General features: G+C 37.5%; 1 protein-coding gene across 2 annotated transcripts in view; it reads right to left on the reverse strand.

Moving 5' to 3' along the window:
- Window positions 1-25,352, reverse strand: part of GBE1 (1,4-alpha-glucan branching enzyme 1) — a 168,716-nt gene that overhangs the window by 34,395 nt on the left and 108,969 nt on the right. For both annotated transcript variants that reach the window (XM_040582917.1, XM_040582916.1), the window contains exon 12: window positions 23,218-23,389. In XM_040582917.1, the coding sequence (XP_040438851.1) occupies window positions 23,218-23,389 (172 nt within the window). The remainder of the gene's footprint in view (window positions 1-23,217; window positions 23,390-25,352) is intronic.

The raw sequence follows: 25,352 nt of genomic DNA on the forward strand, positions 1-25,352 counted from the left end.
AAATTTCCTGAACAGAAGATGTGGTCAGAGAAGTTCCAGCTAGATCTTTCGGTGTGTGTATTGACTGGTACCACAACTGACAGGTTAAAAACCAAATCAAGGACCAGACTGGAACAGCAAAAGGTCACACAAAGATGGCAAACATTTTGCCATAATATATTCAATAAGCAGTGGTCATCTTACTGGTGTCAGAAAGTCCAGAATTTCATCCTCTAGTTTTGAAAGACTAAAGGATTATGTTGCTGAAAAAGAAACAAAATGTGAACTGAAGAGATCATTTGAATAGTATTAGATAATAGTAAAGTTCAAGCTTTTCATATGATGCAAATCAAAAAAGAAACTTCAGTAATATACTGTTCTTGCTATAAGAAATCCAGTTAAAATTAAATAATTATGCATTTGTTAACAGCACAAAATAAGAAAATTTGAAATTAACATTTGGACTAATTAAAAAAGCAGCTCATAAATTAAAAAAAACAAAAACCAAAGAACAAAAAACCAACAAAAAGCTACCAGGTTGCCTTTGGAGGCTGAGCTTTCAGCAGAAACTTAATGGCACTACAGGGAGGACTACAATAGATGGCAAACAGCAAAGATGTTTGGGAAGACAACTTTTTGCAAGACTGTAGTGTGTCAGATGTTCTTGCAATCTTCTCATGCCAGCTGAATATAAAAGGAGTTGTTAAATTTCTCATTTATTCACAACAGAAAACTTTTTAAAGTGACAGATGTCAGGGCTCTTCAATATATAAATATTAACAAAGTGAAGGTCACATATACCAACAGAGACACCTTCAACTACCAAAATGTTATAACACTTCCAAAGAAAAGAAAGCTTTATACTTTCACAAACAAGTATTAACACCGCAGTATCCCTTCACCCAGTTCTAGACAACTATTTCAAGCAAATAAACAGAAAGGAAAATACATGAGTCTTGTTCCATAGAACTGGCAACTTACCATTTGGTAAGGTGGTGACAGGGGGAAAAAAAAAAAAAAAAAGGTCGTTTTGTGAGAGAAGGAGCAAAATGCTCCTGGAAATAAAACAAAACAAGTAACAAGAAAAACAAGGAAAAAAAAAAAAAGAAAAAAGTACACAGTACAGTCTAGCGTAAAAAGTCAACAAAGAAGATGGATTGTGAGAAGCCATGCAGGCTGTGGAGAAGTCCTTTGAAGGAAAAGAGACATAAGGATGGAGAAGTGGTCAGTAGTGAAAGACAAAGTAGAACACTAGGATAACAGTGTTTAAATTCAATAGTCTTATCTGGGGTGGGGGAAAGACAAAGAAGTAGCAAAGTATGCTTGCATAAGTCATATCCAAAAAGATAACTTAGTAGTTAACATTGTACGATTAATTTTTTTGCACGTGCACAGATACCCACCTTACGCCTGCTAGCCTGACTGCAGACAGCCTACTCACGTAATCCTCAAAAAAGGTAAAAATAATGTACAGAGAACATAAGCTCTCTTGTCTTCAGACACTATTCAAATGTCCACAGAGTCCACCTGCAACTCTTATAACGTGTTCTGGGAAACTGTCTCCTTTATTTTATGTACATTATTACATGTACAACAAGTATTTGCATCTACATAAAATACAGTTCATACGCAGAATTGATGTAACAAGGAAACAAAAAGGTAGATAAGGCTCTGACTGGGAACTCGTTCCGATGTCCACAAATCAGGCTTGTCATCCTTATGCCAAAGAAGAAAAAAACCCAAAACACCAAAGTCTTGCCTTCCTGAAACAGTTCAAATCAGCCATGAGAGAATACTTCTGGACCCAGCTCTGAACCTTTTCTGACCTATTGTTCTCCAACAAGTACGTTCCAGATTCCTCCTAGAATCAGTACCACTGATAAGTGATAAGCTCACGTAAAGCTTCCTCCTGCCCTCAACCTGAGGCTAGCTCATCCCTATCATGCCGAGAATGTATATATAAATTTCCTAAAAAAACATTTGTTTTAAAAATCATCTTCAAGACCTTCACAATTTTATACATTTTCCATAATGCCATTGTTTTCAGTGGGCTTGGGCACTCCAAGATATTTTCAAAATGCGATGTGGTTATTGTAGAAGTCTTTGAGAAGGCACAGCATCGTACTGCTAGCTACAACACCCTTTCCTGCAAGAGACAGAGAACCCCAAACAGCCAGTACAGCAGCTGAAGTAAGTAGTACCTGGGCACTGTGGCACAGTTAAGAGTCCAGAGACTTACCTCTGACGTGCTCAGTTCTCAAGACTGTGGCTGCCAATGTTAGACTCCTTTGATGCAAAAACAAAACAAAGAAAAAAGAAAATCCGAAGTATTTCCAAGTTCACAAACCAGATATGCTTCAATGTAATTAAGGAAACTGAGTTATTTTTATTCTGAATGTTACAGAAGCCATTTGTGAATTTGCAAGCTGCAAGGAGTATTCTGCAGGACTGTGCACTGTTTCAAAACAACCTATTACTGTAACGTCTCACCACTGTGAGCTTACATATATACAAATGTATGTATACATAATAAAAATGTATAATTAAAACTCATATTAAAAATATAATCAAATAGTCTGTTTCTAAACACTTCTACACAACATCTGAATTCTTAGGTGCAACCAATATCTAACTCGAGCCATACCTTAGGTATGCAAGGATGTTTGCTTAAAAATTATTTGGAAAAAAACAGAAAAATGGTAAAATCAAGCAGAAAAACAGCCTCAGAGCTAAGTGTACTGCACGTCAGCTAGTCCTATTCCGGTATGTTTCTTTTGTGACATTCTCCCCATAAAAGACTCCACTGCCACAGCGACCATGCTATCCATGCGTTTTCCAGCATTTTGGATGTGCTACCTGCCTACTCACCCCTCGACCTGTCAGTGCAAGATATATGAGATAATAGCTCATACTGGCTGATTACCACTGTTGTTTTCAAATGTGTATTTTCTAGATTTATACAAGGGTAGCCAGGTTGAAAACATGGTTTGCACTTCAAACCCAAGGTACCAGCATCGCGACAGACCTCACTTGAGGGACTTTTCACATTTTCTGATTGCATCTCATTGATACCTACTACTACACAGATCTGCTTCACTTACAAATTTACCCTGGAGTCAGAGAAGCCTGTTTGTGAGCGTGGTCCTTAGCAGGTCCTTCAGAAATGTATCATACGACATGTCCTAGCACTACACTGCTCTGAGATATGGAATAAATTAGGAAGTTGTGCAGAGCTCCTGAAGAAACAGCAAGAAAGGAATCTGATGTACTTGTGATAGATGCCAGCACATCTTGGCATGGCATGCTGACTGGCACACAAACTTTCTGTGCTTAAATAGCACAGGTTTTACAGTCCAGCTCAGTTCTGATGAATGTAAAATTAACTGATCTGCTGTGAGTGAATGCAACCCCTCTATAATTACGTTTGGACATAGTTTAGCCTCTAAGATACATTGTAAACTTCAAAGGCCTTCTCTGAGTCCTTGGACAAAAAAACCCCAACCAACCAACCAAAAAACACTGCAAAAAAACAAACTTCCCCAAAACCAACAGAGAAACCAGCATGGAAAGTAAAAGTCAGTATCCTAATCTCAAAACAATTTATAGAAATAAAAGGAGTACAAAATCTGATACAAAGTTGTAATATTTATGCAGAAAATCTTCATGTTAGCAGAGAATTTCAGCACACTGAAGTGTGAAAAAACAGTAAAACGATTCCAAAACAAGCTATGCATCACATCTGGTAAGAAACTTTTCACATTAAAATCCTTGCTGGTTCCTAACTCAGCATTTAAACATTATGGCAACATACGTCAAAAGTTTTTGAACATAATCGCATCTTTCAATTATTTACTGTTTAGAAAATAAGATCAGCAAGATACAGACCTATTTTCAAAGCTTTCATTTGAGTGTTTTAAATATTAAGAATTTGACATCACATCTCCAACGCAATACATGTAGTACTTGGCTAGTAAATCCAAACACACTGCTAAGAAGAAAGGCTAACGTTATGACCCAGAATTGCATACTAACAACATTTCAGAATGTGAAAAACCTTCCAAAATGAGAAGAGTTGCAAATGTTTCAAAGTCAGGTTTCTTTTACAGCATTCTCTCAAAATAATTTGTTTCAGTAAACAGACTTGCCTCAGTGAGCTGATGAAAAAAAACATAGCCCTGGCAAAATCCAGCATTCTTACCATTCAGCACAGGGTATTTTCCTTCTACTGTTTCTTCAGTTCTACTGCTTAGGAGGAAAACATTTAAATTTTTATTGTACTTCTACCTTGCAGCAAAGGAATCTACAAGGCTGATGCTAAATAATCATGCACTGAGGATTTAAGGTTAGATCAGGTTGGTTTGGTTTTAGCTTTTTTGTTGGTTTGTTTGTGTGTTGGGGGGAGGGTTGTTGCCATTTTTTTGCCCCCCCCCTTTTTTTTTTTCAGTACACAGCAGATGAAAATAAAGCCAACTATTGACACTGAAAAAGACTGGCCAACTATCCCTTTTGCTTCAGGACTGCTGCTGTGGGATGAACGAAATATTAGCAATCTGTAAAATTCAAACATGCTGGAGAAAATATAAATAGAAGACCCACACTTTGAGAATCCTGTATTTTGCTAATAGTAACACAGTCCTGAGACAGTATATGTTGGCCAACCAACGTGCTTTCCTGTACAGTTATTAAAGTGATACATGAGAAAAAGATTCATTAGGAGAGCTGTATGTGTAGACCAGGGGTTCTCAAGCTTTTTAAACAGGGGGCTGGCATGCGGATGAAGTGGCAGGGAGTCATCTGTGGCTGCTTGGTTTCCCCCCGCAACCCCCAGCGGGGTCTGTAAATACCGGGGGCCGGACTGAGGACCCTGGGGGGCCGTATTCAGCCCGTGGGCCGTAGTTTGAGGACCCCTGGTGTAGACAAAGGACTCTGAGTGTGGGCAACAAGTAAAATCACACACATGCCTCATACTGCTGCTCTGAACGGCTCATACCCAACCGTTTTCAGACAGCATAGGCCGCATGAGCTGCAAGAGGTAAACGGGTCCAAAATATACTCCAGGTACGTACGCTTCACTTTACCAGTTGATAGCTAGCGTGACTGGATTTAGTCAACCCAACAGCAGAGTTTGAAGAAAGGAGAAAGCAACGAGTTAATCAGACCCAGCAGAAACTGGAAAGCCATATTTTATAAAAAAGCCGAGGCGCTGCATGAGGAGTGGCAGAGGCCCTTACTGAGCTCAGGGCTGGTCGAGGTTGGACTACCCTGCCACTCACAGGGACTGGGAGGCAAAAATCCAGTTGAAGGTCCGAGCCAGCAGCCACTGCCTCCTACAGCTTTACGATATTGCTTATCAGCTGCTCCATGCTACCTTGTGAGGAGATAAGCAACCCCCCCAGAAGTCCAGGCTGGCTCACTTGGGCTGCCTGCGGCAACCAGCAGAAACTGCGGCCAGTTCTCCAAGCACAACTGTTGACCCACAAAACCGCAACATGTCACCAAGAGTGACGTTGCTCTCATTTACAACCCCTAGCCTCACTTCCAGCACCAAACAGCAGAGTAACTCCGCATAAGGTAGTATCTTTGCAAAGAGTGATGAGATCTGTGTCTGGTTGCTAGCCAGCACATGTCAGTTCAATGTTTTCTAACTCCATTTAAAGGCAAAGCAAAACACCAACCCCAAATCAGAACACGTCACAGTACGATGTGCTACTTTTTTTGGCATTTCCACTCACACCAACACAGTGCTTCTGTATGATTTGCTGAAGTTTTAGAAGGAATTTTTATTTAGTCACTCAAGTGAAAACACATTGCTGTTGGAAAAAAAACCCATCTAACAGTAGTGCAGACAGATTCTTGTTAATCAGACAACAGACTGAAGTGGTTAAAGAAGAATGATACTAACCAGAGTCAAAACTAACTACTTACGCTAGGAAAGCACAAGCCTGCCAAAACCTCCTTGTGCCAAGCATATTTTGAACAACCTGAGGAGGAAAGGAGAAGCCTCAAGAATTTCAAATTCTCATTTGCACGATGCCAAATTAAACAGTACATTTACATTTCGATTCATTTTCCTGCTGCTTACTAGTAAATAGATGAAAACAGTTCTATGAACAGTTCAAACTCTATCAAGTGGAAATAATTTCCTGATCTTTCATCTCACAAAAACTTGCCTTTTCATCTTAATTTGGAAAGAAAACTAGTTTTGAAATATATCGATATTCCAAAGAACAAAACTGCGGCTTTGCAGAGTATGTTTCAAAAGCAGTATCCTCAGTGGTTCACAAATATTTATGTTGGTATAAACATAATTATTGTGTATATCCAAACAACATCCCCCATCAATTTACCTACTTCACCTATTCATTGTTTCAGTCTTCTTTCCCCCAACTTGTTAATTGTTTTCGTTAGTTTGTTGATAGTTTTTGTTGGATTTGTTGGGTGGGAGATTTTTGTGTTGGGGTTTTTTTTGTTTTTGTTTTTGTTTTTTTTTAATACTCTTACATAAGAAATGAAAGAAGGTGCCTGGTTTATTTAAGACTCTACCCAGACACTTGAAATCAATTTTTCTAAGTGATATTTATTAGTCTTAGCATAGTTCCAAAGTGCCAGTATAGTGACAGCATAATCTGTTGCAAGATCTCTGCTCATTACAGTCAATCATAACCAGGACACTTAAGGCAAGATTAGCTATACTGTTGGGTTGGGTTGTTTTTGGTTTGGTTTGGTTTGTTTGGGTTTTTTCCTATGTTGAAATGAATGTTGAAGCTTACACGCTTGTTTTTTGAGAAAGAACTGTTAGAGATCAATAGTCAGGGCCTCTGGTACTTTGCCATGCCACAAAAGGGCCAGGTTTTAAGAAAAGTCACATCTGCCTAATGATTGACTGAACTATTTAAGACTATCAGTCAGGTCAGCTGTTCAGTCACAGAACAGAAACAGTACGATGCAAACTGAAATGCCTTGCCTGTCCGTAAATGAGACCTACTAATGAAGGTGCACAAAAGGTACGTATTAATGAGCAAAACCTTCCGATGATCTCATTCTGACCTGTTCAAGGCAGTAATTGCCCTGGCGTTCTCTCTCCCTCTCACTGGAACAGGGACCAAGTCTGACACAGTTTTCAAAGAAATATTCTGAACTTTTTGAAAGACCTAATGTGTCTGTCAGATGGAGGGTGACTGCACCTGCATGATGTTAAAGATCAGAATTCATTTAAAATCATTGAGATGTGCTGCTTCCACAAAGTACTTAGTCTTGGAACGCTTGCTACGTTAGCTCTTAAAATTCAGCATGGCTTTGCAATTGCTTCACATGGACGTTATGCATACACATTTTATATGGCTGGAAGTGTTACAAAATTTGATTTTAAACATCTCAATCCTCATCCCCTAACCATTGTTATTCACATCTCAGCATATAATGAGCAAAAAAAAAAAAAAAAAAAAAAAGGAAAATTAAAATATAATAGCAACATAATGCTTGCATATTTTTAAAATACTTTTATGACTGTTTACAACACCAGAACAGTACATAGCATAAAGACAGGCTATAATTAAGAACCAGTCTCTGAAAAGCATTGCTTTCTAATACTAATCTACAATTAATTACATCAGACAGCAAGAACTTCTGATGCCATGATTTTAGACTATGAAATAAAACCCCCAATTAGAATGGCTTTGGCACTGTGCAGACTTCGTAACTTCATGAAGCATGTCCCTGTTTGAGTAACGGAGGATGGTGCTGTCAGTACAGATGTGCATGTGGAAAGTACAATTAATGCAAAGGCTAGGACAGATGGTAAAGAGTATCCTGATGAATGGGTGGGCTTGATTTACGGGTGTACAAGATAGTCTTGACTCACCTGTATGTTAAAGCAGTGTCGACAACTGAGACATGGCTGAAAGGAGAAAAACAATACAGGGCAAGAGAAAACAGAGGAAAGAAGAAAAAACACTTAGCAGGTTTAGATAAAGTCCATCAGGCAATAGTTTGAAAGAAAACATTGCTCCTCAAATAAAGACCGGAATTAGAGAATCCGTAGTCATGGCACCTTTGCTACGAGTAGCAAGTGATTTATAAAATAGCCTCCAAAATCTGTAAGATCAGAGAGTAATTGCCCAGTGAGGCCTTCGTGGTATTTTTTGTTTGCATGTGGGGAGACAGGAAAAAAACCACCAAAACAGATGAAACTTGCAATATTGAGAGAACAAGCTTAAAACAAGATGTTTGTTAAAATTTTAAAAAATAATAGGGAAACATACAAAACACACTGTAACTGAAGGTTACCACATTCTTTGAAAAATCAGTTGCAGCAGAAAATGCCCTTTCTGCATGTTTAGTTACCCTTTCACATCCCCCTCCCCTTGGATTTCTGAATAGGGCATGCCTCAAAGGAACAGCTTTAAGAGACATCAGAAGATCCACAAGATGCACTGGCTTAAATGGCATGATTCCACTCCCTTCAGGTAACCATTCTTACTGCACACAAAGACCAGAGGAAAGATTTTGGCCATCTGCCCTCCAATAATATGGTCTTTTAGGAGCTTTTAAGAGGTACTCTGACTATCATCAAGCAGAGCTGCTGCCAGTTTTGTATTTCACCTACCAATACTCAGGTTTTAGTATAGAATTGTCCAAATAACTAGGAAATCCCAGACCCACTAAAACACTCCAACACTTCCTGATGATTGCTACATTACATATGTAACTCCAGATACACATCAGCCCATACATTAACGTCCTGGTTTTGGCTGGGATGGAGTTAATTTTCTTCTCAGTAGCCGGTGCAGGGCTGTGTTTTGGGTGTGGTGTGAGAGCAATGCTGATGGCACACGGATGGGGTTGGTTGGTGCTGGGTGATGTTCGTACTGAGTCAAGGACTTCTCAGGTTCTCGGGCCCTGCCAGCCAGAGGGCTGGGGGGGGACGGGGAACTGGGAGGGGACACAGCCAGGACAGGTGACCCCAGCTGGCCAAAGGGATACTCCATACCAAGGGACGTCATGCTGAGTATATAAGCCAGGGGAAGGAGGAAGGGGGGGACATTTGGCATTATGGCGATGGTCTGCACCATGAACCCATGACATTGTTTCAAAGAAACAGAGATTCACCGTGAGCTATAATCTCTCTTCATTTCATTATACTGCGGCTCTTTCTTTCCAGATTACAGTTATCCCTTCTGATTTTGAAATTCAACAATTTGCTGTATACACAGATGCAAACATGACAGTATTCATCCTACAGTAAAAACACATTTTAATTAGCCCTAAGACTTGAACCAGCTGAAGGCATAACAAAGCTGGGAGCCTTTCAAGACATAACCGTTTCAGGTTGTCCTTGTGATACCAAGTTAATAGATACTAAATAAATTGACACTACTGAATGAGAACCAGAGCAGAAATTCTAGATCCTATTACAACTGCTTAAAAAAATAATAAAATTTTATTTTCTTTTTCTGGTTTTAAAACAAATACTTCTGAACTAGCTGTGAAAAATAATATAAGCAATCTCATTTAAGCAGCCACCTCCAATTTTTTCCTTGAGCAATTTTTTACCAAAATATTTTAGTACATAGTGCTCCTTTTTCCCTACTCCAAAGTTTCATGTAATTGTTAGAATTTATTTTGTATACTGTGTTCATTAATTACTTTAAAACATTATTTCCCAAAATAGAATTCCACGTCACTGAAATATGTACGTGTTCAAAGGACTATACTTCATGGTGTCATTGCACTGTATAAAGAAGTGATACAGCTTTCTTAGGGCCTAAGCGGAAAATGTATTGCAACCATATTAGGAGGCACATAATGCTTTTTGTACCTTTAAGACAAAAATTCTCTGTCAAAGGAAAAAAACTAACTTTGATTTCAGGGGAAGGGGAAAAAAAAAAAAAAAAAAGAGAAAGCCGGCTTCAATGTCAAAAGTGTGTTGTGTTACAACTGTTTGAGGATAGCCAAATATGTACAAACACTAAGATGATTTCTCCTCTCCCCCTCCAGCAATGCTGTATGGAAATTCAAAGTGACAAAAGCAAAACACAAAAACAGAGACAAGAAACCGTTAGAGATTACTTGTACAAAGACATTTTGAATTGGACATATGAAATATTTCTCTGTAATGATTTTTCATTCATCTTGCTGAAGTGATAAAAGCTTTGCATAGATCTTCTTTAAAAAAAAGGAAAATAACTCTGAAACAAGTACAATTACATCTTTATCTGCGAAAAATTATTGCCAATGTCATTACTCATTCTCTTTTATTCCATTTCATTCCTTTATACAGCCACACTATGCTGGTAACTTATTTCACTACTTTGTTATTTAGATCTTAATGGGCACATTTTATTGTAAGAAAACAACATATCCTTTGAAAGCCTGATACTGCATGGAACAGTGGGAGGGAGGAAGAGAGAGACAGAGCCCGTAACATCAGTCCAGTAAAAATCTCTCATGTCCCTGAGCCCAGCCTCTTGGTATCTCAGATACAGTTTGCATCAACCTCATAAAATGGGAGATGGAAAACACAAACAAACAAATCTTACAAAAAGAAAAGATATGCTACAACTTCTAAACACAATATACTCACTACTGCTTTCTACAGGCTTTTCTCAATATATATTTATTGTAGAAATACTTCCAGCACTAGTGTTCCTGTATTTACAGTGAGGCACCGAGGAAGAACCCTTCCGTCACACATCACACTGTTTACTGTCCCTTGTTCTGCAGTGCCTGGTCTCTCTCAGTATTTTAACATAGTCTTATAACAGAAAACACCATAAATCAGATACTTACTAGAGAGAACAGAATGCGTAGACAGCTCCTTTAAGATAAATTTTATTTATTTCTACAGGTCTCTTCCTGTATTTACATTTTCAGAGCCAAGCAATGGATTTAGACCTGGATTCTCGTGTGCAGGGTACAAACCAAGCAATAGCCTTCCACACAGGAAACTAAAAATTAAAAATACAGTCTTTCTGACCTACAAATATAAATGCAACTAGTAAATAGGAAAAGGGACTTTCACAAGTTTTCTGAAAATTTCAATTATGTGTAGTTAAACTCCAGAAAATGAAGACTTTTAAATTAAGAGACTCCCTGCTTCATTATTTTGATCGAGATACCCCCTTCTTTCCCATAAGTAGGAAGGCAGCATATCAATAAATAGCTTACTATACTTCTAAGACTAGTCACAACCAGCATCATAATGAATGTATAGCATTATTGATTTTTGTTCACACACACACACACCCCCCCCCCCCCAAACAGAACAACAGATTTCACATACTAGAGAAGTCTGCACAAATAAGACAAGTTTTCTTTACATTTACTGAAATTAATACGTCAATATTCTGGCATACTTATCAACTTAGGGGCTTTGAGTAGTAATAGTAAATCTGACATAAAAAGGCATGGTACAGTTTATAGCATATCTTCTAAAACTGAGGATTAAATTGCCAGGGGGAGGGTGGTAGCAACTGTTGTGACAAAGCCAGCAATAAAATCAAACTTAAAACAAAAATACACTCTTCACTTGAAGAGATTGATTGGGCTAAAATTCCAATTTCTCCTTTGAATAGCATCTCCAGGCAGGAATAAGAATAACCCCGAAGAGCACCTCCATTACTTTGTTCTAGATCCTTTATTTCTCTGATCAGCAGAAATCAGTGCTGTAGCGCCAAAACACTTGCAAGTATGCCACGTATTAAGGTCTGAGTGAGTATATGTAAGGCCCACATTGTGATAAAATTTAGAAACAAGGTAACCTACTATTTCAAATATACTACTGCCATATAGGATAGCTTCAGTAGTACTTGCTAGGTTATCTTTTCTTTTTCTCCAAAAGATAAATAAAAAGTGTGAATCATTAGGAAAGAAATGAAAAGCTAGATGAGATTTTAAAATATATTGAAAAAATAGAGGGCTTTAAAGAATGAACTATTCACATATTCAAAAAGGTCTGCATAAAAGCTGCCTAAGTACAGCTAAATAGAACATAAGGAGGAAAAAAGCACAGTAACGTGAGTGAAGACTTACTGAAAATAGACTGTAGATTTACACAGTATTTTGTTATTTATAAAGAGCTAGTACCCTCACTATGCTAGCTTAGATGAAAGAAAAAATTGGAGTTATGGAAGTCTATCTAGATTCAGCCTCCTGCACTTTCCCCTTCAAGCAATATTATGCACAATTCCTCACTTTCTAAGATGGTAGCACCCTTTACAAAATAAAAAAAGAATCACAAAAATAAAAATAAGCATAAAAGCTCAGCCTCAACCAATTTTTTTGTTTGTTTTTAAAAGGTCATATACGCACATTCCCCCAGACCTAGAGAGAACACATCCACAAAAGACACCTAAACAGAAATCTACAGTAAAAGAATTTTTTTTTTAAAAAAAGGTGGTTTTACTTCATGATACATATCAATCAGTAAGAAGCACACATCACAATCCCAAAGTATGCACTTTTCACAAATTTAAGGAGTACAAGATAAATGGTGGAAAGCATATTGCCAATATTGTACATTAAAATGGATTAATGTTTTCCTTCAGATCTCCTTTTCTTGCATTGATATTTGGAAATAAGGCCCCACATTTCTTCATTATGAAGATAAAGGTTGTGAGCTTAGGCTGCACAAAGAACTGATTTATAATACAAACAAAGATGATCCAAGCTTTCCTGCAGTATTTTGTGTTAATGGTTAGCTCAATTAAAAATAAAAAAATAAAATATGAGCTTAAGGAGCTGTTCCATAATCAATGGATGGACTCAAATTAGGTGTGGATTACTGGATTGCTTTTAAATAATGTTTCTAAAAAATGCTTTTTAAGAAGCTGTTCAATAGAAATACCTTGCTTGCAGGATCTGCTCTAAATTTCACAAAAAGACCTAAATAAGTATCCCAACCAAGTAAAAGTTCTAGGCTTCTGGCCATAAACAGATGCCATGAAAAGACCGTACCAGCACTCTTGGCTTTGTGAATAATCCTCGGGTCTCCTTGAGATGTTAGTCACTTCTCCTGCTACTCCTCCAGCCCTGCAATTTTACGTAATAAATGAAGACGTAGTCTTTTATATTCAGCAAGACATACCAACTCAAAAGGTACATGTACTATTCACAAGAACACCCCCCCAAACATTAATTCTCTTTTCAGCCAAAACTAATTCTACCCTCTTCCTAAACTCCCTTACTAATTTATTCCACCATAAATTCCTCCCCTCTCTTCTTGACAACTTACTAAAATCAGCTCTATATTCATACACAAGATTAACCTCGTAACACTTAACTCTGAAGTAACACTAAAATACCTCATTTTCACTGTATTTGTATCGATTTCCATGAGCTCACAGAAATAATTCACCCTGAATTATGTAGAGGAATGCATCTTTTTAGTGGGAAAGATAAAGCGACTCTCCTGGGTTAATGGACCCTGCAGCTCCACTCCAATCCCACCCTGACCGCATGCCTCCTTCGCCCCCACGTTCTCCTGGTCTGCCCTCTACCTTGCACGCGTTTCCTCCCCCTAACACCAATACATAGCTACCTCTCTCTGACTGCTACCATATAAAAGCATTTTTCCATTAAATCTCTTGACATATGGAAGCACACCAAACGGGTTAGAGTGCTTTCAGATCTTCTTTTTGCAAACCTCAACAAGGTTATAATACGTTACAACGGAAACGTACTTCAAACCAAAGCACGTAGTCTATGCCTGCAGTGATAAATTCTAGTAACTTTTGAAGCCTTCACAGTTGTAAATTTCAAACTGAAGATCTCAAAAGACATCCAAGAAAGGCAGGTTGACTTTATTATAAAGGATGCTATAATGTGCTTTACTCTGCAGATTTTACCACTTCATAGGGAAATTTGCATAGAAAATACCTTATCTCTTGAAGATCAGTGCAAACTCGACTACAATGTTGTTTAAATTCTTATTCTAGTAAATTCCTGAGTGAGCATTGGCTTGATGGCCTCAGAAAATTAAGACAATGAGCAGATTTCAAGCTAATAAATAGGGCTTGTGAAAATAGGAAGTTCTTGAACTCATAAAGACATCTTCTTTTTATTCCAATGTCATCACAAAGTATTATCTCAGTTTAAACTACATTGATTTGGGGAATTAATGACACCACTGAGATGAACTCATTTCAAATTACCACAACCGCGCACATTAAAATCCAAATTGGAATGTATGCCTAAGGATCTATTATTCAGACTTTACTAATACAAAATGTCACCTGCTCAGTCATGTCTCAAAACAACAATTCCTTACTGAATTACGTGTGGGGTTTAATTCTATTTGGCTCTCTATCGCCCGAAACAAGTCTGGGAAAGAAAAATGCATTGCCAGTGGTAGGGTTGCTGATTAACAGATTCTTATGCATGCTCTTACACCAGCTCACGAGATTCCTGTTGCTAAATTACTTGATTGGGATGTAAAGGGAAACACAGTTTGGGTCACCTCTCTCTCACTTTAAAAGCCAGTCTACAAAGTATAAACAGGAAGAATTTTTTTTTTCCTCTTTGGCAGAGGGTTTTTGGACAAAATAGATCCATTTTTCTCTTGGCCATGCAATCACTAAACCCTTTCCAGATTACCAAGTACAGACTAACTGAAAAAAAAAAAGCAGAAATGAAACAGAGCTGGGTGTGGTAAGAGGCGGCTGTAGCTTCATTTCAGCATTGGGGGTTTCAGAAATAAGTAACTCAAAACAAAAGGAGTATTAATAAATTATCAGCATTGAAATTGTATGAAGTACAGTGAGCAGCAGGGAAAGAAAAGACAAAAGCTTTCATACGAACATGTTTACCACTGTTTCAAAGGGGCATGCTGACCCCTTTCCCCTGCTCTTACACACAAAGGCCTTGCACAGATCTAGTTTTTATCAGGCTGACCATTTCTGTAGACATCTAGCATTCAGGAGATGAGTGGCCTCCTGTGCTAAGCATGTCATTAGTGATGTTGATAAACTAGAAATTACTCTTTTGCTTTGTGACAAGGCAGAAGCTAAGATCTGTGTGAAAACTACATGTCATTACATGAATTTATTGAAGCAGCACAACAGAGGGAAAAAACCCCAAACAAGACTAGTTTTTCCTCAAAAAGGCAAGCTAATGGTTTTTGGTAATCTAGAGTGGCTACCTGGATACTGAAAATCCAGTCTTTCCTACAGATCAACTTAATATTTACGGGAAAACCAAAAAATATTGTTGTCTTTCTTATAGTCTTGCACCATCTTTCAACCAAGAAGCCTTGGAAGCATAAGGCTATAGGTTAGCTATAATAAGTATAGCTAATCTATTGTTCTGAATACATGCAGTGATGGACCATATCTTCATGTGACCATAAGAAAAACACATACACATCCCCAAAAGTGCTTTCTACTCAGAAAAGGGAACCAGATAGATCTGTTTTTTCTCTGAAAAGGCATTATAACAAAACAATCACAAAGACGTTTTTACGTACCTGACAACGTCAAGGCTCTTCTAAAGCACTAATGGTTAACAGACTCCATAGGATAAACCTAGCTTTGTAAATTTTTTAGAATAATTACGTAATATTTTAAAGCACTTCATGACTATATAAAGAGAAAACATTCAAAGCATTTTGTCTGAATCCAAGTTCTCCACAGCATAGAAAGTGTGACTACACTTAATTGCTTACACACTTAATGAATCTTTATAGAAACCTTTTCATATAGAATCACAGAATTTAGGTTAGAAAAGACCTTTGAGATCATCAAGTCCACCTGTTAACACAGGATTGCCAACTCCATCAGTAAACCATGTCCCTCTAAGTACAGCACCCACACATTTTTTTGAACACCTCCAGGGATGGTGATTCCACCACCTCCCTGGGCAGCCTCTTCCAATGCTTCACCACCCTTCTAGTGAAGACATTTTCCCTTATGTCCAATCTAAACCTCCACTGGTGCAACTGGAAGCCATTTCCTCTTGCCCTGTGACTTGTTACCTGGGAGAAGAGACCGACCCCCCCTGCCTACAGCCCCTGTCAGGCAGCTGCAGAGAGCGATAAGGTCCCCCCTGAGCCTGCTCCCCTCCAGGCTGAGCACCCCCAGCTCCCTCAGCTGCTCCTCATCAGCCTTGTGCTCCAGACCCCTCCCCAGCTCCGTTGCCCGTCTCTGGACACGCTCCAGCCCCTCAACGTGCCTCCTGCAGTGAGGGGCCCAAAGCTGAACACAGGATCCCAGGTGCGGCCTCACCAGTGCCCAGCACAGGGGGACGGTCCCTGCCCTGGTCCTGCTGGTCATGCATTTTCAGATGCATACATATATATGTGTGTGTGTATATACACACACAAAATCAATTTCCAATATAGTATCAAATTTATAGAAAATGATCACACATTCATACTAACAGTCAATGTTCTCTCCTCTACCAAATTCTTAATTTTGGACACCTGAAGAATAACCAAAACAGTTTATTATGTACAAATATGTGCATTTATATGCACAAGTCCCAGTAAATTTGAGATACATTTTTAAGATGCTGAATTGATTTAATTTAAGATTCTGAATTGAAAAAGCAAAGGAGTCTGAAAGTGAGGTAAACCTTTTGATTTTAAGTTTATTTGAATTCAATGTGAAGAAACTGGAAACAAAATATAATTAATCCATAATATTGTAGTCTTCATATTTTTCTTTGACTATTGAGATTTGCTGGGGTTGTTTTTTCCAGAAGACAGCTAATTAAAACTAATGCCATCTGTATACAGTTTAATTATAGTTTACTGAAAAGTGTTTCTGCATTTAGTAGCTATGGATAAAAACACAATTATGAAAGAATAAAATAACAGCCATGCCCTACAGAGTTAAAAATCCAGATGTGGAAAAAGTTTTTCATAGGAATATGACTGTCATAATTTCTACAATAAATTATAATTTTGAATGCTTGAAAATAGAAACTCCTCCAAAAACCTGTGCTGAAAGTATGAAGTTATAATATATAGAGGCCTGTTAGTGTGATTGTTCTTCAAAACAACAATAAAGCAAAAATGAAGGCTGTCATATAGACAGAAATGGAACTCGTTTCTAACATAACTTCAATATATTTATATTACAACTTCATTTATTATTCCTTAGCAAGTCCTCAGACCACACCAACTATTGTATCAGTAGACTAGGTTGGATGCACTTACACATGGTGACAAAAGATGCTACAAGATGCAAGGCAACGGAGTCATGAACAAAGCCTAAGACATTAGCAGAAGTCTCAGTAACATCATCATAGTAAAATGATGGTACTTAGCATAATAAAAATATCTGTAGTTCCCAAAATAATTTAACTGAGGCTTAAAAATCCAGTCTCTTTATACCAGTAACAGAAAAAAATCACTAGAAAAGTACCCATTCTTTAAAACAAAACACCTAGTAACTGAAACAAAATGTCAGAATGGCTTTATATATTACATACAAATCAACTTCACCTGTAATACTGTAATATCTGATACCCGCAGACTTAACACTTAGGAACAAACTAAGGAAACATCATCTGAAACTCTGAAAGAAGAAAGGAGCACCCACACACAACAGCTACTGCAATTTAGACAATTCTTTCTCCTGCCCCGGAAAACCCTGCCTGGACTTCAATCCATGAACACATCTGGAGGAACTTTGATTTTTGTGCAGTTCTGAGGATCCCGTTGGCCACGAAGGCTTCTGTTTCAAGGTTCCTGACCTGAGAAGCCATAGTGTAGACACTGATCCACCATCACATATGTAGACTGGTGCTAGTGCCTATTTTATTTTTGTATTTAAATTACATACATGTGTGTGGATCTTTCTTCTTTACCATCTCAAAGAGGAAGCAGAATCAATTCCCAGAACACATTTGTAGTTGAACATATTTAAATTTGTGAGGAGAAGGTAGGATTAGACAGGATTGTGTGTTTAGTTTTCTAAATTACAAAACAGTCTTTCCCAGTCCCTCTAATGGGTTTTGAGCAAGTGTAGAAATGAACTGTGTTGCAATCAACTCTGTTTAAATGAACAATAGATATTAACAGTTTGCAGCTCTAGATGTTCTGGAACAGACTCTCAAACCAGTTACTGAAGCCTGATGTATATATATATGGATTGTTCCCTCTGCCACTGCCTGTCCCAAGCTGTGACAGAGGGCATACAGGGTACTATGCAACAAAGTTGTAGGTGGTCTGTCACCACAGGACAGGAAATCTATGACAAACTATGTGCAAGATTTCAGACTACACCCTTCTTGTTTTCTACCTTAAAATGAAAGTAATTGTTTCTGTCAGACGGCCGTGAATTTAAAGCACATGGTAGAACTGGCAGCACAGAAAGCACATTTGTCAGGTGTACTAGGTAAGCATATTAAGAAGGATGACTTCAAATTACAGATCCTAATCCACAGCCCTTACCAAGTGCGTACTTCAAGCTGGTTTATCAAAAGGAGTTGACTGAAGAGAGAGAGTTTAAAGAGCATTTGCTGTTGCAGGGCCTTTGAGGTAATGGTCTAAAATGTCATGCTGTAACCAGTGCACAGCAGTAATACGCACAAGAAAGCATACAGGGGAGAGGAAAAAACACAACTGTAAAATTTCAAAGTGATTGCCTTGCAACATGTCTAAGAAAACAAAAGCCCCTTAGGTTTAAGCTAAATATTCTTGGGTTTGATTCAATTTCTTTTTTATCTAGAAGAGGTAGCAATAAAAGTAGTATTTCAGATAATGTTTTAAGTAACATTCCCATTCATATTGTAAATTATATTGTATAATCTTTATTTCACATTTCTAATATTTAAAAAGTAAATAGTATGTACATTTCCCACTCTGATATTAGTGCTACTCATATCAACACCACTCCTTTTGTTTGTCAACATATTTTCAAAAGCCTTGTTACAAAATCCCTTAGTTTAACAATAAATAATTGAATGAAAAAATTATCTTTCTCTCTCCAAAATACTCAAAGGAATAGATGATGCATAGCATTTGGCCTTATTTTTAAGGCCAAAGAGAGAATAAGTCCCATCATACCTAACCATTAGACAAGAAACTGGTTTAGTTCAGCCAAAAAAACTCCTCAACATAGAGAAAGTAGATAAACTACTGTGTAAGTGAACTAACGAGTAGGAAAAGGAAGCTTTCAAGATAAATTCAGTATTGGTGAAACAGAAGTAAATGTCAATACAAATGGTAACACCATCAGCCAATGGTCGTGATTGCAAAAAAATGTGCTAGTTACTGCAAATCACTTTCTAGCTTAACTATACATATAAAACAAGTTGTTTTGCAGGGAATGAAACTTGGTCTCTGAAGTCCTAATTAAGACATGTTTTACTGTAGAAAAGCCACGAAAAATAGTGCTAGAGGTTCATGTAGGAACTAATCTCCATTTCAATAAATAGATTGGAGTTTAAGCCAATTTTAAATGAAGAAGAAAGCAAGTAAACTAATGTTAGCAAGCTGAAAAGCAAGACTCTGCTAAACCACTAAATGTTTTTGCTATGAAGGATCAATCCCAAGGACCTAAAATGCTATTTAAGGCCCCCTGGACTGGATCTTATGTCTATTTCAGGCAAGAAAGCAGCTACCCTTACTTGTCTAAATCTAGATAGACGAACAGGTGTATCCTGCAAGGTACGGAGAGGACACGGAAACAAGCTCACTGAAGAACACCTTTCACAGGTCCTGCATGGCTTCCCTAAGCGCGGGGCACAGGCAACAAGCATGAGAACAGAAAAAGAACATTTGAAGGAAAGGAACAATTACAGCTGCCTACAGATTTTCTTCAAGGACAGGATGGAAAATGAAGCCAAAGAAAAATGAAGGGATGTAAACACAGAACAGTTTTGTAGTGCTAAGTTCAACTATTATTTTCAAGAAATATGTGAGAGTAGTTACATTGAAGTTAAACATCGTCTAGTAGGTAACAATAGTGGTCAGTTCATTTTCAAGGTGAGATCAAAAGATTCCTGTAGTATTCTAGAAGTCTTGTAACAGCTTCTGTTAGTCCTTGTTTAGAAATTGAGGAAGTAGACTCAAACCTTAAGCCTTTTTGTTACTTTGTAGGGGGTTAAATTGACAATAAAGATTTTTAGTCAGATAGAGGGAGCTTATTTTGAATTTGCCTTCAAATTCTCATATTAAACAGGGAAAATATCTATGTCTACAAATATTTTTTCATGTAATTTTCTGATTTTAAGGTAATATCAGATACATATTGTATTTCAATATCACCACAATTGCAAACAAAAATAAGTACAACTACAAGGTGTTTTCCTACTATTAAAAAAAAAAATTACTTCCAGTATCTAATACAGGCACATACTGTGAATGCTTGGGGCTTTCTCTTTAAGTGTCATATAAGTTCAGAAAATCAAGTGTGTATTATCTGTGTGTATTATCAACACCTTCACAGAAGCTTAGCTGTAGAGGAAGAAAGAAGCATCACCCCTGTGCTCCTACTAAAGTACTGTGCAGAGGAACTTGTAATTTTTGTGATTTCCTAAAGTCATATAACATCTTCTGACCAGTACTGGCCAGACTCAGTATTAAAATCTCCATCTAAAACAGAAGCCAGGTTGAACAAACTACAGCTACATCAGAATTGTTGCTCCCTACCTGCTTTGAAAGCAGAGAATTTAGACATAGCACAAGTTTCAAAACAATTGCTACCTTTTTTTTTTACTATTGCTATTAAATAAACTGGCCTTCCAGAGTGTTCATTCACTACAGCAGGATGTTTATCATTGTCATGCTCATTTTTGGCCAAGCATACAGAGTTCTCCCCTTTCTGGGTTAAGTCTTCCATGACAGATGGGCACATGGAGCCCAAGAGATTATTTGCAAAGCTGCACAGAAAACTGAAATACAGACCAGAGGAAAGAATGCTCCCAACGGTTTGTGTTACAAGGAAATGAATTCACTGAAATGACAAAACTTTCCTATTCACGTTTCTGTTTGTATACATCATTGATTGTCTATACCAGGATATAAGCAATTGGGAAGGAAAATAAAAGCCTTCAGTGAAAATTAAACATCCAGAAACACAAAAACCAAGAATAACAACTTCCAGGATCTTTGCAGTGTTTTTTTAGAGACACCTGTAAGATGGACAAAGAATCGTCCCCTGTGAAAAGTGAGAAAATGGGAGAAAGCCAGTACCAGTGTTTGGTGTTCAGTGGGGCACAACTTCTCTCAACAGGAATCTGCTTGCATGTATGGAGTACAAATGATACTCCAACACAGGTGTAATTAAATATTACTCCAGATCTTCAAAAGAAATTTCAACATACATTCAGGAAGACAGATTTCCACTCCCAATACATTTTTTAGAAACAATTTTTTTCTTAAGGTGAGCAAAGCATTGAGAAAGCAGCGTGTTGCTTTGGTGTCTCTAATCTGCAGAAAAAGAAGATACAAGATATTTACGGAAGGACCACGGGAAGCACAGAGGCACCTGGAATACCTTCTCCAGGTGTTGTGAAAGCAGATTTCCAGTCCTCCCCACACCCTACAGGAGGCTTCCCTTCCTCCCCCTCAGCATTTACTGAAAACTGACAGCTGAAGAACTCGTTTGTCTCTGTGTTCACTTAAATAGACAGCAAGCTGCAACATGCATTTTGAGTACACCGGACTGCAAGCATTCTGAGTGCGTATGTTTTCTCCTCCAGCATTTATTACAATCTCTTCACCTTTTACATATAGCAAACTATAACGTAGTTACTGAAACATATGCAGTACCCAAGGATACACAATATTAATTGCTCAATCAACCTGCACTAACACACTGGAATCAACATGTCACATTGGATTACTGTTATTTTTCTAACCTTACCAAGTCAATTTGGGGCATATTTTTTACACACTTACTTCCTTAACTATTGTAGTATCACTAGTTTGATTACATCATACCTTGCACATTTTGGTGCCTGACTACACATTTCACGTTTATTTTACTGACTTTTCTTCACTGTCAGGAAAAAATTCTGTGTTTTTTTGGAAACAATAGTTTTACTAGTATATCATATACTGAATTGATTTGTTCTGTACTGAAGTTGCTTTAATTCTTATTAAGAAAACCCAAAAACATGGTATTTTTTGAGTGTTCTTCTAATACCAAGGAAGAAAATGTATCAGTATAGACATGCTTAAATAATAAGGCAATAGTCCATTTCAATGTTCGCCAGTTGTTTAATTAGAAAAATATATTTTTAAATATACTATGATGGAAGAAAGGCAATATACATCCAACAATCCTTCACCTTGATAATACAAATTATTCAATAATAAAAGCTGAAAGCAGCATTAAGCCAGAACTTATATAATTTTCTAGTGTTTCATTGTCAGAAAACTGAGCTGGTCACTTACAGCACATGTTCAGCCTTTTTTTCCCCATGAGACTTTCACAACTGCTATACAGAACTTGTCACACCACATTACAGATTTATGGTTTTTACTATAAAGTAAGGATTAATTTAAAAAGAAATTAAGGAACATGAATATGGTAAAAAGCATCAAGCATAAATAGCTTCAGCATTTTGTATAAAACCAAGAACATGATTCAACTTTTTAAGATGACTACTTGGAACTGTAACTTGCGGATTAAATGTGCTTAACTATTGCACGTTCTTGTAGCACTAGTACTTAGGAAGCAATGCGACAGCTGTATTTTATCACTTACAAACACCAAAAAAGTATTGCTAAGTCTTACTATTTCCATGCTTCCATAGCGGGATGTGCCTTCGATCTTTATGATTTGTCCTTGCCTACTATATTAAGCTTCTGTTATTTAATAAGAAACAAGGCAACACAATTCAACTGATTCCAGACTCCTTCCCTGGCAACTACTAACTGAAATAAGCAAGAGCTATCTTTAGTAAATTCACTGTTACCCTAAAACATTTAGGAGAGTAGAATAGACACGAAAGACAACCCAGCTGTGTAAGGCAAGGCTCACCACATAAAAAACTCACAGAACAATAATTAAAATACTAGTCTGAGTTGTAAATCAGAGTAACCTGAACTAGAGCTTAACACATTTTTAGGAACCACATTGATTTTATTTTCTTGTCTGACAATATATCTTACAGACAGAAAAACAATGCATATTACCTTTTGCACTAAATCCTTATAAAAGCATTTACGCTCCAAACTTCAGAATTGTGATAAATACAGTGGATGTAAGATGATGTCGGATCGTTTTATTTCCCTGCCAAGCATTCCGTAGATGAGAAAATAAAAGACTTATTCCTAAGATTACTTACCCATGAAGTTCAGATAGCTCTCTCCTCCAAGTGCATGAGTAATGAGACGAATCATTTTATGAAGCTGTATTCCACGATCAATAACTGCAGTAAGAGGTGAGAGCACACTCATGTTTGTATACATTTCTGCATCCATCAGTCGAAACGCCAAGGTCTTATCACCAACAAGCGCCTGTAACAGTTACAAAAAAACACATGAGGAGAACTCTTGGGTGTACTAGATGTGTTTAACTTTTTTTTTTTTTTTTTTTTTTTTAAAGCAGGCACTCTGTCGTAAGGGGAGGACTCGAGAGATTGTTGAAGAGTTAAGGATATGGCTCAATGTGCACAATCTAGTCCCTGTTCATAAAGAAAACATCCTGCCACCGCCACTGATCACAGGTCACAGTGACCCTCGCTTCCAGTTACTGCGACTTTGTATTGTGTGATGGATAATCACGTGGGCATGATATCTATAATCTGCTGCCAAAAAGAGACCGCATGTACATTGAGGCAGGGACATCCCCGAGCTGAGCCTCGACTGGATGCCAGACGGGACCATCTGTTTTCCCCTTGCAACCCTCCACATGGTTACTGGAGCTCTCCCCACGCCGACGGGAGTGCGGGTATATGATCCACAAACCAATAGCTGTCTAACCCCTGTTGTGCTCCTACATTTCACCTGATGGGATCAAACTGCACAACCACTTCTGAGAACCTTCTTGCCTACAGATATCAAATGTGAAATGTTAGTGTCAACTCAATATGCCACAAGTGACCTACCACTTTGGAATTTTTACAGAAAATAAGAAAGCAAAAATCCTAGGTAAAGTTCCTGGGATGTACAAATAATGGGCTATTAACAACACTCCTGATTTAGAGACACAGATTGAATATGAAACGGTCATTTATATGCAATCAAAAATGTGATTGGTTTTCTGTGATTTCACACAAGAGAAAACACAAACTAGTAATTCTGACTAAAAACAGCAACTGAATTCCTAACTAGGTAGTGCTTACTGTTATTTGAGAAAGGCCACACAAATGCTATGTAACAAGAATTACTCCAATATATTAGCACGAAGGTAGCTGAAAACATTTTGGAGCATTTATATGTAAAATAGCTAATTTTTGTTCAATTAGCCTTATTCTCATTTTATACTCTAGCATGAAAACTCACTACATTCCAGAGAGACAGCTGAGTTGTAAACCAGTCTAGCTAAAAAGCACTATCATCCTTTAATTTTCCATCTAACAATGTAACACCATACGTAGATTATTCCCTCAAGTAAAAAATAATATTTAAAGGCAAAATTCCATAGCAAGACTGAAGACTGCAGTGAACAGCTGCGAAGAAGAACTGTTCTCTGGACTCAGAATGTACCTTTTGTTAGTGTCATTTAATATCCCCCTAATCTTCCAATTAGAAGATGTTCATGTTTTCTATGCCAGCCATGATTTTATGAACTGTTATCCTTCCCCCTTCAATCATCTCTTCTACCCTGAAGAGTCTTAGTCTATTTAGTTTTCTTCTTATGAAAAGGAATCCACACCCAGTATTAATCTTACTAACTCACTCACAGCATTTTTCCCAGTTATGCTGTATATCCTTTGAGATACAGGACCAAATCTGCCTCCAACATTCAAGATGCTATAAACCATGAAAGACTACAGTGGCATAATAATTTTTCTCTTCATTCCACTCATAATAATTTCAGTACTATATCTGCTTTTTTTTTTTTTTTACAGCTATAAGCATGGAGTTGCTATTTTCACACACTTGATATAACCACAAGGCCCTGTATGACTGGTAACAGTCAGCTCGTAGCCCCATTGTAACATGTAAGTAGCTAGAATTGTTTCAGTCCTTCACGTGCATCACTTAAAGTATCTTCAGACCGAATTTTATCTACACTCCCATTTTGTTTCTCTGTCCTAACTTTTCACATATCATTCTCATGTATGTCAGCAATAATTGTTTTTTTTGTTTGTGGGTTTTGGTTTTTTTTCTAATCAAAATAAATAGATCTTCTTTCCAAGTATGAGATTCTAAAACAAAAATACATGGTGTTACGGAAAACAACTAAATTGATAAAATCCAGCATGAAATAAACGAGAGCAACAGTAATGTTATATGTCATGCCTTAGGATGAAGA

The sequence above is a fragment of the Falco naumanni genome, chromosome 2 (genome assembly GCF_017639655.2).
Source record: "Falco naumanni isolate bFalNau1 chromosome 2, bFalNau1.pat, whole genome shotgun sequence".
NCBI lineage: Eukaryota > Metazoa > Chordata > Aves > Falconiformes > Falconidae > Falco > Falco naumanni.